Source organism: Nothoprocta perdicaria, unplaced genomic scaffold (assembly GCF_003342845.1).
Source record: "Nothoprocta perdicaria isolate Ctin4 unplaced genomic scaffold, notPer1 scaffold_8, whole genome shotgun sequence".
In the NCBI taxonomy this organism is placed as follows: Eukaryota; Metazoa; Chordata; class Aves; order Tinamiformes; family Tinamidae; genus Nothoprocta; species Nothoprocta perdicaria.
In genome coordinates, this window is record NW_020456087.1 from 52,215 (window position 1) to 66,896 (window position 14,682).

Consider the following 14,682-nt stretch of genomic DNA (forward strand, 5'->3'; position numbering starts at 1 on the left):
CAATACTGAATTCAGATGGGTTGACTGGGGACTTGTCAGGTCAAGCCTTGAAAACCTCCAAGAATGAAGACTCTACAACCCTTCTGGACATCTTGTTCTAATGAGTCATTATCCTCAAAGTGAACATTCTGATGCACTTAGAAGCTCCTCTGCTTCTACCTATGACCATCGTGTCTCACCCTCCTTTTAGGAACCTCAGTAGTTTTTGTAACACTAAGAAGTTTGAATACTCTGAGTACGGAGGGTTGTGTTGAATATTGTGTTCTAGCAGCCTTACGTAAAATTGAGAGCTTGCCGAGCTCCATTTTACAATTAGCTGATAGAAGTACAGGTAGAAATGTTGACAGGAATAGGACTTGGGAGATCTCTCCTATACTTTCTCCTCTTGGAACAGGGGGAGTTGACTAGTGATAAATTATTTATTTTTCTTCTTTGCAGGATTACAAACTGAACTGAATTTAAAATTCTATCTTTTGTCACCAATGTTATTTACAGTAATATTTATTCTTTGTTGGACAGTACCTGATGACTTTATTCACAGTAGGATTTAAACCCTTTGGCAAAGGGTTCTATCGTCATGTTCTGATCAAAGCTAAGCATGAGCAAGCAGTTATTAATCGTATTTCAACTGAAGTATTTATTCCTTCTCCTTCTATTAGAATACCATTTTTGTCCTAACAGGACACACCTCTCCTTTTTAGGACTGAATTTGCACTTGTCATTTATAGAAAGAGAGAAATTTATACAGTAAGGAGAAATAAATTTTACATATTCTGTTCAGACTTCTCCAATCTGCGACTCTTTCCATTTTAATGCAAAGCATATATTGTATTTGTGTCCATCTCTGATATGAAGCATTTACACTGCTACCATTTTCTATTAATATTTAGTACTTCATCATATACTGATGCAATTTCATAGCTTCATATAAGCTTCTTACATGATTATATTAATGAGACGTAAAAGAAATTAGCAAGTCAAAAAAAGAGAGAATTCTAATGAGAGCAATTTCTGGTAACAACTCTTTGGTTTCTGAGATCCTGCCTGCTATGGAAAATTCACTTTGATATATGCCTTAAAAATCTTTGCTGAAACCTCAAGCTCTTAAGATGTTTTATATTAATATAAATCATGACAAAACATTATCAGCAAGACAGCAACAAATAATCAAGAGCTCATAAAAATTTTGCTTATATAATGAAGCCATACAATATTTTTTCTTTCTAGCAGAATTACCTTTTTATTATTTACTTACATGTCAAACTATTGTTAAAATATTTATAAACATCTTCTATTTATTTTCCTTATCCTCTCTGTGCAGTTTATCTGCCTTCAATGTCTCAATGCCTAAGGGCAGAAAGTGCCAACCTTTTCTCTAAAAAGGTATGCTAGGAGTAACATTATAATAATGATCAGAGACTGCAGACTGCTTTATCTCCTTCATTATTAAGCAGAAGAGGTAGAGACTTCAGAAGAAACATCTACTTACCAGGAAACCAATTCCCTGAGATGTGGAGCTCATTGGTAAGTTCCTGCATACGTTTGTCTTCCCACCCATAAGTGGAAGACCTTCAGATGGGTATACCTATCGCCCGCCCTCCTTCATGCCTGGTGTATGTTTTGATGCTATTTTAATTTCTCTTTAATTTCAGAATCTCATCAGATTCCTGAATAGACTCCTAAGGAATCATAGTATTATGGAGGACTCCAAAAAGCAAACGTACAATTAATGCATCTAAAAAAAATGTGATTATTCTCTAAAATAATATCATTAATAAACATCTCTTCCTCTACTTCCAGGTGACAGCACAGAAACACTCTGTACTTCTCTAGACTTGCATTTTTCAAGCTAACGTTTTATCAACATCACTGTAGTGTCATGAGCGATGGAGATCTGCCTCATCAGTTTGCATATCAGGTTCTCTAGCCCACTCTGCTGCTCAGTAGTATGCATGTCAGGAAGGCTGATTTTCTGCATCCATCAGCCAACCACACAGACAGAAAGACCACCAGAACAATCTAGCTTTATTCATTCTAATAGAATCCTCCCAAGTGTTTCTTTGTAATTTCATCCATAGAAGTATTTTGCTGTAGAAAAGGCATTTTTTTCTCCCAATTACACCGAAACAATCACTCCTGGAAGATGTTCAGGAAGAGCTTCTAAAACAATATTGTTGAAGAGATGTCAAACGGCCAGTCCCAGATCTCTTCCACTCTCCTGATAGAAATGACTGTATCAGAACACCTTCAATTAACACTAACAGTGAAAGAGACTCCCGAAACTCCTATACTTCGATAATGTGAATACTGGATTATCCTTACTGTCCATTTCCTAGTCTAGGAAGAAGCAAATTGTTTTCAAAATACCCCAAACACAGATGATGCCGGCTTCACTTCACGTACAATTACTGAGAGATACTGTTTCCTTGCAGATGATGAGACACTACATCATCTTGCTTATTGAACTAGAATACAGAAGTCAGCCTGCATTTGGTATTTGCCAAATAAAGTAAGACCGAAAAAAAGGCATTGTGTATTTCATACTAATCTGTATTCCAAAATATTGACATGAAGTTTCTGGAGGGCTGGTTACCGCAAGCTTGTCAGACTACATAAGTAAATACTGCATCCTAACACGAGGAGGCCTCTCTGGAAGGAGCTGAAAAGGTGAATCAAAGATAACCTGATCAGTCAGGTGATTTCTACCTCAAGGCTAAGAGCTGTATATTTCAGGAAAAGGAAGACTGAAGCGAAGCTCCTAAACTTGAAGATGCATCCTGGCAAGAAATGTCACAAACATCCATGCTGACATGTGTTAAGCCAGATTTCACTGTGGAGAGGACAGATGAAGTTTAGATACTAAATCATGTTTTGTATTAGCTGAATTACCTCTTTGAGAAGAACGACTGCTGCTACAAACTGATGCAATGCAGGTGAACACTATAGACAAGCTAGGAATGAGATGTGGCCTCTGGATGCTGGTTTTGAAAGGCTTTTGAAAAGCTGGAGAATGGTTACAGACATGGCTGGAACTGTCATTTTATTTGCTTTTTAACAATCAGTTATCCAGGTACATAGCAAAGCCAAACCTCATCAGATGAGCTGCTATAGCAGGTACGGTCTACACCTCACCCTGTAGTTCTGTTCTCTAGCTGTGCACCCTAGCTTTGCTTTGACAGTGCACATTTCTTTCTGCATTCCTTGACTCCTTTTATCAAAGCACCTAACTTAGTATCTGGATATTCACCCTTACCTCTGTTCTCTCACAAAATGACTGACACAGATAAGAGCTACCACCAAACTCCTTGATGAAGATCCTCCGAACCGCAGAAAGAACGAGCAGTAGATCTCCTATCAACAGAAGTTCTCGCTCAATATGAAGTATAAATATTTCCTTTTGGATGCCTTTATGACAACGTGGAAACAGGCATTAGGAAAATCAAGGGGTATTAATGATCAATCTTGAATAGCTGAGATAGCAGTGGCTGGAGTTATTCTATATGTGAATTTATTGATACAAAGCTTTTATCTCTATTAACATCAAGATAAATTTCTTTTTTTTTTTTTCTTTTTCTTATCATTACTTTTTCCTTTATACTAAAATGTTTCAGTCATGTTACTGCAGTACCATGACTCTCTGCAACATAGGGGAGCCTGTTTTACAGTTCCCAGTGCTAGAAAATACTCTTACTTCCTGGCAGAGCAGAGCTGCATGACAGGGATTCTGAGAAAGAGACTACCCAGTAGTGACATTCCTCACAAAAAGATACAAATAGCAAAAGTGCAGTTGTACTTGTGTTGTAGACACAGATGCATGTCTACAGTGTCGAGAACCAAGCATCTGAAAGACTTAGATTCATGACTGGTTGAAGGCAGACAGTACTCCCAATAGGTGGGGAGATGACACCAAAGTGAAAAGAAAGTGGCAGTACTGCTGAGGATAGGAAAGTTAAGGAGCCACCATTAGAGCAAGCTACATGAGGATGGTACCTCGTGCACCGACTGTCTCTGTCAACCACATCTAAACTAGGATTAGACTAACAAGTCAAAAGCAAAGGCACCATGTAACTAAGAAATGTTCCTATGGCAAAATGATCTGTGAGTTTAAATAATGGTAGATGTGCTTTACCTTAAATTCTCATACCCCAAGAATGAGGAAAAAGGAGGGGACATAACATTTTCATATGCTGTAAAGATTACCACCTTTCCCATGTCAACTAAAAATCTGCATCTATATCAAGTATGCATAAGTTTGAGAAGGTTACCCTTCAGAGACAGATGGAGAAATAAAAAATTGAGTTGATATCATTCACTTCGAATTCTCCTCTGCATGTTTTCTGAATTTCAAAATTTATTTTTACATTTTTACATTCTCTTAAAAATAATAATCAATAGTAAAATAGTAAATAGTACTATAGTAAATAGTGATAAACCTGTAAAGGAATCCTTACTTTTATGCAATAATTAAATCTTAGAATGTCATGTGTGACTAATATAAAACTGCTAGAAAGTAAGCCTATAAAAAAAATTACAGTCTAATTTCCTTGTCCGTATTGAACAAAATGCAAGAAGAAAAAGTGCAGGAAATGTAAATTCTGATATCCATATACCAAATATTAAAAAAAAATCCTTATACTATTAAAAATGTTCTGATTTTCCATCTTTCTGACCAAAATTGGGAGTACTCTTCATATTCCAAAAAGTTTTGTCATACAGAAGGCCTTTCTCTTACTTCTGTATGGAAAAGAAGGTGTTCTTGAAGCTTTAGACAACAGAGATCAGGTACAGAATGACTAAAAAAGGAAAAAGGATGTATGAGACACACATCCTTTTTATTAGCACTATAAGCAGATTTGTAGTCTACTATATTTATCATTGTCTTGCACTATATGTGATGTTGTCCTGTGCACTCCATCACTCCATCAGACTGGAATGGATGCACTCCATCAGACTGGAATGGCATTTGCCCTGACTGTTCAGTTATATGAATAAGCATTTCAACTAATTTTTGTAAAATTTGTTGTAGTAGGTAATTTCTACCATTGAAAACAAGTGGTAATTATGACAGCTCCTTAATAATTGATCAGCGTGAACACTTCTTACCTGTGACCCTTTCTTGCTACCTGGCAGATTAATTATGAGAGTTTTCCCTCTGATTCCACATACAGGTCTGAAAAGAAAGAAAGAAAATATTAAATTCTTCCAGACAAATTTCTCCACTGTAAAAACATGAAGAAAGCATTTAAGAAAAATTAAGAGAAACTTCTGAGAGCGATCGACAATATCTAAGAATGCTTGCTGATCATATTCTGATAAAAAGGCCCAGGAGAAGCTTCAGAAGAATCAGATGAAGCTGACATATTTTGACATTGAACTGACAATATAAAAATTGGTAACATTTTCATCTTTTCTAGATCTGTAGTCTCTTAATTCTATTGTTTACTTGCATTAAACACATTGTTTGATCTATTTCTTATTTGTTAAAAGACATGGTTCCTTTGCAATCTGGCTGATGTCAAATGCTGTTTGGCTCACTAGATAAAAATATAGTGGTTGCATTAACTCAAATACTTCTCTTCCTCTCTCTCTCTCTCTTTTTACAAGCCAACATGAGAAAGGCACAGAAGTAATCCTCAAGTGAAAATAATGCTTGTGCAATCCAAAAGAAACAAATTAATCAGCTATCAAACTAGTAAATTATTTATTCTATTTTTTTTTGTCTTTAGTGCAATACATTGGTCTCAAGGCAAGGCTGAACTTAAATACCCAGACACTGAACAGTGCTACTCTTATACTTTCTATGGCTTTTTGTAGCTCTTTTTAGCTAAATGCTGAAAACAAAAATAACAACAAAAAAAAACACAATAGATTTTGTCTGAAGTTTGGAAATCGTGCCTCCTGTTTTTCTCCCCTGTTCACCAACCTAGAGGTAGAAGGACCCAGGATTTGGATTGAGGGGATCAGAAAAGAAGAAAACTGCAAAAACACACTGGTATGGAAAATACAGTGTGAGAGAAATTATATAATCATCTCATTAGCAAATAAAAACATAAGCCATAAAAAAGACAGAAAGACGAAAAATAAGTTCCTTGATAGACTGCTGCCAAAAATTTGAGTCAAAAAGCATTGTTTGTGGGGTCTTGGCTACCTTTCCTGGATTTCTTTGTAGTATGACATTTTCTGGTATGGTTACAAGATTTCTTGTGACAACTGTCACAGTGTTCACAATTAAATAGCGTGGGGGCTTTCTCTGTGCCACAGAAATGAACGTCTGATATTACAGTCAAACCAGTCTGAACATGAGAGAAATCTTATTGTCAACTGTCAGCTTGAATATTGCCTGACCCCTCACCTTTCTTTCTCTGTATTTACTTTTTACATGCACCTTCAAGTCAAGAAAATACCTCTGAGTTAAGACAGAAGCCTAGGCAATCCCACGCTGCCTCAATATAAAGAGGAAGAGCCCAAGTTAAGGAACTGCTGTGGTGGAGGGACTCAGGGAGCATCAGGGGGACTCAGAAGAATGTGACTTACCACAGAATCAAAATAAGGGAAACAGGAAGAATTTATAGTGGTGTTTGACATGTAATTCCTTTTGTAATGTTCTTTTTGAATTCTTTGTTCTGCTTTGAATGATTTTGAGCAATATCAGTTAAATGACATTCACCAATAATAAAAAGGACTAAAAGAGCAGCCATTCTCCAGCATGCAAGGAGTTTTGGCTGGTAACAAATATCTAGCTGCTCACAACAGAAATGGAGCTGCCAAAACTTCTCAAGAACATGCAGAAGCAAGTAAAAGCGAGTGAGAACTGCATAGCTTGCAAAAAATGCTGTTTGTGCTTCCAGCATAAAAATGCAGAATGTGCATGCTCTCCAGGTAACTTGGGAGATAAATGAACAATATTCCTCAAAAAGAAGAACACTCGAGAAAGATGCTGTATATCTCCTGTTATCCTCAGCCTTGTGATGCAAAGCACAGATTTTAAGAGAGAAAAAAAAAAAAGCTTGAAAAAGAAGACTGGGGATAGAAACAATGGGGTGGAAGGAAAAATAGAAGGCAGTAGAAACAGTGGATGTGGGAAGAAAGAGTTACAAAGAGAGACACATCTTTGGATGCAGAGGTAAAGGACATAATTGCACTGAAAAAAGTACATAATCTTGCAGGGAGGAAACTGTGATGAGGAAAAACTGAATACGTAGGTGAGGAATCAGGGAGTGGGTTTAAAAGCCTCAGTAAAGACCAAGATGGAAAGGGGAGACAAGTCAGATAAAGAATCAAATGAGGGGAAGACGGAGTTTCAGGACAAGGAGGGTTCAAAGGCCACAGAGAGGAAAAGGAAAATCACAGCAAACACAGAGAAACCTCTATGACCCTCCAAGACATTCCCTGCTGGAGCTTAGAAGAGAATCCTAAATGAGACAGTCTTACTGCTTCCAGTTTATCAGCAACTTCCTAATGCTGCTGCTATGCTGGAAGACTACCTATAATCTATAACAATTTCTGTAAATTCAAGTGATAAAAGTTGACGTGCTTGATGTACTGTTTCCAAAATTGGGGGTGATTCATAGGAGCTTAATGCTTCATCATGCAACTTTTGGTTTTGATTCCTTTTTAAAGCACAAGGGATTACATGCACAATTATCTGTAAGGATGATGCCAAAGGTGCAGAGCATATCCCGCAAGAGAAGGAACCTCTAGAACTAGAGCTTCCTGGTGTCATTAGATGTCTCTCAGGGCAGTCAGTGCAGAACTTCTTAAAAACTAAATCATATATTTTTATATGGCATATGTGCTTCATTTAGTCGCCAGATGTGCCTGTCAGCAATCAAGGTTACATATTAAATATAAGTACTGCATGTAAGACAATTATCTGGGCAACATTAACAGAAAGTCTGGCTTCACAGCTGGCAAGTTACTCTGCAAATCAAAAATTAGACTGTCTCTGTCACAGAACTTCTGTGTATCACTGGACAAGCCACCTAAGCAAACTTTTCACAAGTAAGAAGTACTTGCCTGTTCCTCACTTGTGTGCATTCAGCTTGTCCCCACTGAGGTCTGATTTGTGAAAGTGCTGATTATTTAGAAGTCAAAATGAAGGTATTGAGAGCTAAGCTTGGAATGACATTTAATGTCAAGTATTCTGAAAAATCAAAACCTACTCTTCTCAAATTGCATACCTAAAATCAGTGTATGTTTTTGACCTCTATCAATGGATGTCTCAGTTCTTACTGTAAAAGAGGGATAAATAAGTGACCTCAATCTACAGGGTTTCCTGAGAAAATATATTAGGAATTTGTAGCTCATTTATGGGTTACAGTAAAAAGTAGTTTAAGTCCCAAAGGAAGTGAGTATGCAGTCAGAGAAGATTCTGAATATAAAGCAGCAAAAATTATATAGGAGTGCACATAAGACAACCGAAACCAAGAAAGCTAATTTTTGTCCCCTCTAGCTTACAGAAGAACTCTACTTAAAAAAAAAAAAAAAATGCCGTCTTAAAAAAAAAAAAAAAAGTAAAACATGTACAGTCACACAGAACTGAGATTGCACAAAAACACAGTACTGGAATTATGCAATACTTGTGTACTCAGGTATCATCTTAATTGTATACAAATATGAATGTTTTGTATGCTGTCATCTAGGGCTGAAGTAATGGAGTTTTGATGGGGAACTGTTTTGAAAGCCTAATATGATTGTGTGCAGTATCTTTGTAAAACTTTTTCAGTATAGATTCAGGGAAATTCATGTCTTGCCAGTCTCTTCAATGACTACTGAAAGTGGCTGTAAACTAAGGGACACTTTCTTGCTCTATGTACAGAAGAATGAGGATGCAATTCTGCATTCTGGTTCCACTACCTTTACAAGCATCCTTCTAGCCACCCTGACCACACCACAGCCTAAATCAAATTTGGTTCTGCAGTACCATCTAAACAGCTCTCCTTGCTGCTGCTCTCACTCTAACTTGTTATCCCTTCCCTTTAGAGAAAGGTAAACTATGCTATGAAACACTATATCTGATACAAAGATGAAAATACTTCCTGCTTTGAACAGAATCCAAAGATGTTAACTTGGTAAGATTGTCCTTGAACCCACACAAAGTGCTACAAGAAGTTTTAAAATACCCTGTCAAATCTCCAAAACTCTCATCTACATGTTCATTAAAAATGCAAGCACCTCAATACAAATAATCTGTCTGCAAGTTCCTTCTTCATTCATTACTTCTATAATTATTTTGTTGTTGTATCCCCATTTTTCAATGTGTAACTGAAAAACTCAAAGGGCCATTAGCTTTTAGCTACCTTGAAACAATGTGCAAGCACAAATTAACTTATGAAATGTTTTGACACTAAGTCTATCATAATAAAAATGAAACATAACTCTGAATATCTGCCAGAAATACCATGAACAGAAGTTGCTGAAAGAAATACAGGGAAACAAGAGTTGTTACTTATTAAAAATGAACTGCAAATAATGAAAGAAATACCAATGTTCAGGTGTTCAAGTATTAAAATCTAAAATCATAAGATAAAATACCTTCTAATTTAATCAAGGATTCTTTAATGAAACTGGAATAAAATGCAACATCAAAACACTTGCATTATTCTTTCTTTCCCTTTTCTTTCTTCTAAAATAAGCCTTTTGATACTTGATGACCAATGTACTGAAGAACATTTCACTTGCTACTGAAATGCCACAGCTCTAAGTGAAAACCCAGCTGTTTAACAGCATCCATCAATAAAACAAATAGGTTGTCAAAGCAAATACAGGCAAACACAGTGCCTAATGGAAACTCCAACGAGGACTTAATCAGTGAGTGCAATTACCACTCCAGGAATTTGACCACTTCTCTGTGGTTAAGACTTCTAAAAAGAAAAAATGTCATTCATCAATTATTTCTGTCTAGTTATTCCATTACCTTGAGTATTTCCAGGGAAATAGTTCCCTTCATATTTTGAAAGAAATATTCTTACCTAGAGAGCATGCCCAGAGGAGTAACATTAAGTGATCCCATCAACATTGCCAGGGCCATCCCTGGGGCTTCTCGCTCTATTACTTCTTTAGTGGCCTGTAATCAAAGATTAAATAGCAAAGTGAGTGAAAACAACAAAACGGACAAGAAAATATGAAACCAGCTAAATATGGGGTAGGAATATCTCCTTTATTTGTTTCAGACTCCAAAGATGTCCATGAAAAATTCTTAGTACTGAAAGCTTTTAAAGAATTTTCTATTGGCTGTAAAATAAGGAAAGGGAGTGGGACAAAGCATTGTTAGCTGAAAATTTAAAGTCAGGCCCCTAAATATACGAAACATTAACCACCACACATAAATAACAGCTCACTAACAGAAACAGAAGAGATTTGGGAAGTAAAGAGAGAGAAAGATTTAATACAAAGAAAATACTAAATGTTGTCACCACCTTCTCAATCTCACTTGCATTTTCCTGTTGAGATTTTCTCAGGGACGAGAAGAGTGAATCAGTTTGAGCAAAAGACAGAAAAAAAAATCGCAAAGGGAAGCCCATGTAGCAGGCAGGCAGGCCAAGAGTAAACCAGTACTGGCAGTGGGCAGAGGCAGAGCCTTGCCTTTCCATCACGTCAGCACAAGAGCCATTCCAAACAGGCTGGCGGCTTTGGTCCACTAGCAGCCCTGTGCAGTGGGCAGCAAAAGGCTGAGAAGCAGAGCCTGAAACTTCTTGTGCTTTTAGACCCTTTTACACACAGGGAATCACTTGGGAAATTATCTTCCAGGGACATGCATAAGCCCTTCCTTCCTAAAATAATTTTTCTCAAATGAAAGCAGGCATTCGGTTACAGTCTCCCAAACTCTAATTTGAGTTCCAACTTAACACTGCCAAGGAAGGTTACAGTCCCCACTGCCTTCTCACTCCTGTCACAGCTGTAGCTGCTTTTGGGCCATCCTGATTCATGCTCTGAATCAAAGTTCTAACTTATTTGGCACAACCAAGATGTTAGCAAAGCTCATAAAATTGTGAAATCCATTGTAAAATATCCAGCAAGAGGTCATACTTTGGTGGTACAATTAATCAAAAGGAACAATAGAAAAGCACTTCTTTAATTTGAGGGATCTTTGAATAAGCTAAATTTTCCTGGCAGTTTGATGAAGTAGAAGAATGAAGTGGAAGAAAAAATATACAAATGGTTTTGTGGGGAAGATTATTTTATAAATCAGATTGTGTATTTTAGTAAATACCTAGCTTATATATAGAAATACAAACTTACAGAGAAGAACGACAGAGTCAGCCAGTAACATCACTGTAAGGATGTAGGAGTCCTAACTGCAAAGCACGATACTTAGCTATAGGGCTAAGAGAACACTTTACAGAAGAAATAAAACAAAAACAAACAAACAAAAAAATCACTGCTTCTCTTCCATTGGCTGTAGAAACACACACTGTCACTTACATTTAACATGCTTTACAGAAATATATCAACAAATGTCAAGTACAACTACGAAGTAAAGGTTCCCATCTCCTACCTAACAAGCAAAGTCAGCATGAGTAAAGCAGCAGCTTTGACTTTTACCAAACCACTTAAATTCAACAGCTGAGACCATTAGTTGTTCTTATTTCAAGCACAGCATGTGGGGTTTAGTATCTGCCATCTTCCATTCAGAAACAAAGCAGCATATAAATACAACCTATGGTCTGTACCACCACAACAGGAAAATGAGAAGAAACAGGCTAGAAACAATGTAGGATATACTTATAACTAAAACCTTTCCACAATGTAGGCTATACTTATAACTAAAACCTTGCCACAGAGAGAGGTTGCCAGAAAGCTATTATCCATCACATATGAAAAATTCCAAAGATGGTCCATATACCTGATGCTTTTTGTACTCTAGATGAAAAATGCATTGCAATGGTGTAGGATGAAAAAAAGGTGATGCACTGAATTGTGTGTGTGTGTGCGTGCATACGCTGGGAGTGTATATCTATGCTTTTTATTTTCAGCTAATACCATGCTTCAAAGCTATCCAAAACTAGTTTTAAATAAAAAAAAAAATTTAGAGATTTCTTTTTTTTTTTCTTTTTTTTTTTTTTTTGCCCTTGAGCGCAGTGACACTTTGAGGATATCATTAGTTAAAATTCTGAAGAGGCTTCAAAGGTAGAAAAAGATGCAAAAGAGTTCCATAAACAATGATCTTGCAGCTCAGGGAGTCCTTCAATGAAATTCAAGTCCATTTGCTAACTTCACAAGAAAAATGACCTTCACAAAAAGTCACTGCTAGCAGGCAATGTGATTATTAAAAATGTATAGACTTCTCAGCAGCAAAATCTGAAAGGGCAGAAAGTTCAAACAGCTGTATAACCCTCAAAAAAGACTTCTAAATACATTTCTTCCAAAATCCACGTGTTTACATTTATTACTGCAGGCAGACTTCTATAAACTGGGGAACACTGTCTGCTTTCACATTTGCAGCCTAACTGGATAGATTTAATCAAAACGGCTACTGCTACGTAAAAGCCTTTTGCAGTGACATCTGCTGCTTAAACCAGCCACCAGAGAATCCACTCTTGGCACGTCCTTAACTAACACATAACTTAAAATGCGCAGTGCATAGGAACTGCAGTCACCATGCCACTAGCAGGACTTTCTTAATTACATAACATATATATGGAAAAAAAATATATATGTGCATGCATATACATAAAGGTATATTTATGAATGACACTAGCTAGGCTGTAATGATTACAAATATTTTGCATCTATCTCTAGCAGGCGCTAGTTTCCACAAACAGCTTACTGAAGTGCTGTTCACCAGCTTTTCTGATGTTTCCTCCCAGACAGAGGGCAGAGAAAAGTCAAGCTCTATCCTCACCTGTGGTCACCTCAGGATTTAACTTCCAGGTGCCAATATTCCCAGTTAAAGATTTATAGTGTCTCAGTATCCTTATATTTTACCAATATTCTGGAGGCGGTTGAGTTAAGATTGTTAAAACTTTGTTTCATGGGCAATTTTAGATACTTTTAACATGATTATGAAAAGGAAATCAATAAGCCTGTGACTTACTGAAGCTAGTCCCTTACCCTGCATCACAACTCAGTTGTCCTTTGCTGACTTGACAGGACTAGAGAATACTGCGGTTTTGGGACATTGTGCAAGAGACAGAATATAATAAATGCACTACAATCTAGAAATTTCATATACTTATTACAATTAAAGACAGAAATATTTTAATGTTAAGGGAGTCGGACATTTCTAGAGTGGCAGATTGACTGGCCTACAAATAAATATTTTTGTATTTCACGTCTCATAACATTTAATGTTTTTAAATTTCAAGACACTCCACGATCACATTACTACTAGCACTACGCTTACAGATTTTCCTCATTTGCACTGAAACTAAGAAGCAAAGTGGGAAAAAGCTTTCACAGGGTTCTTGGCTCTCTCACCATCAGCCAGCTTTTGCTTGCTGCAAAATACCACAGTATTTCCACAAAAACAAATCAGGACTATTGTTCCTGGCTCTCTCACACCAGTGATGATGACCCTACTCCACAGGTAGGACGAGGAAGAAAACGAGGAGATTTCAGTCAGAGTGATGACAAGTGAATGGACTGGGATGGAAATAGCAGTGAAAAAAGGTGGCTTGGAGGAACAAGAAATGAGGGGAAAAATCAGGAGAAGTGGAAAAGAGACAGGATATGATGGCACTGTAAGGCTGTCTAAGAGGCTGGGCAGCAACAGGACTGCAAGCAGTCGAATAGTAGTTTCTGCTTCAGAAAGAAGAAGGTGGAATAAATAGAGACTAACAGAATTAAGTACTTATTGCACAAAACTATCCAGTACTTAATCACTGTGCCTATGAGCGTGACTTTTCTCATCTACTTCATTGTCACATGAATAAACCCAAAATCTTTTTAAATATAGTTTTGGCTGTTTTCAAAGTGCCTTCTCACTGGAGTTAGGGCATTGTGCTCCCAAGCCAACCGATGTATTTTTAGATATCTTTGACGTAGCTGTAGTTGCTTAACAGATGGCCCGCTGCCAATGGGTTCTGCAGAGTTCTCTGCCACTTCATTTCCTCCTTTGCCCTGCACGTCAATTCAGGCAGCGCAATCTCCAACCTGTGGAAGCCCTTCCAGGCAGCTTTGGGAGGATACACCCACTGCGCGCTCATTTAATTGGAGACCTAGGACTCACCTTTTACAAATGCTCAGAAAATCCCTGTCTTTCTCTTTCAGGTATTCAGTTAGGTAAAGCTGGACCTCTCCAGAGTATGTAATAATCTGAAACATTTTATATACCTTTCAGCAGTTTTGGGAGGGTAATATAGATCTATGTTTTCAACTAAAATGCAAGTATGAGACTGGGAAGTCATAATAAGTTTAAGATGACCAAAATAGCCTGTTAGAATTTTTTTTTTTTATTGAAAAAATTTAACTCTGGCTCTGCAGAGCATATAATAAAGCTACAAAATACTATGGTGCTCCATACGTAAGAGTTTATGCAAATTATGTCAAGAATGAGCAATTTTGCTTATAATTTATATTTAACAGATTACAGAATTAGCATAGATAATGGATTACAGCTATTTTGAGCTTTACACTGAAAGCAGGAGTCTTGGGAAGGTCTAACCAAATTCCAAGACTCCCCCTGCAACAGAGGGTCAGCCTACTATCAAATCTCAGATGACTGGGCAAAGAAATCTGAGG

The 14,682-nt window shown here is 37.1% G+C and overlaps 1 protein-coding gene across 1 annotated transcript in view; it reads right to left on the reverse strand.

Moving 5' to 3' along the window:
• Positions 1-14,682, reverse strand: part of LOC112957970 (gephyrin-like) — a gene marked incomplete at its 3' end in the record, with an annotated part of 201,292 nt that overhangs the window by 52,167 nt on the left and 134,443 nt on the right. The window contains exons 6-7 of the mRNA XM_026051762.1: positions 9,972-10,066; positions 5,104-5,170 (exon numbers count right to left, since the gene is read on the reverse strand). Coding sequence (XP_025907547.1) covers positions 5,104-5,170; positions 9,972-10,066 — 162 coding nt within the window. The remainder of the gene's footprint in view (positions 1-5,103; positions 5,171-9,971; positions 10,067-14,682) is intronic.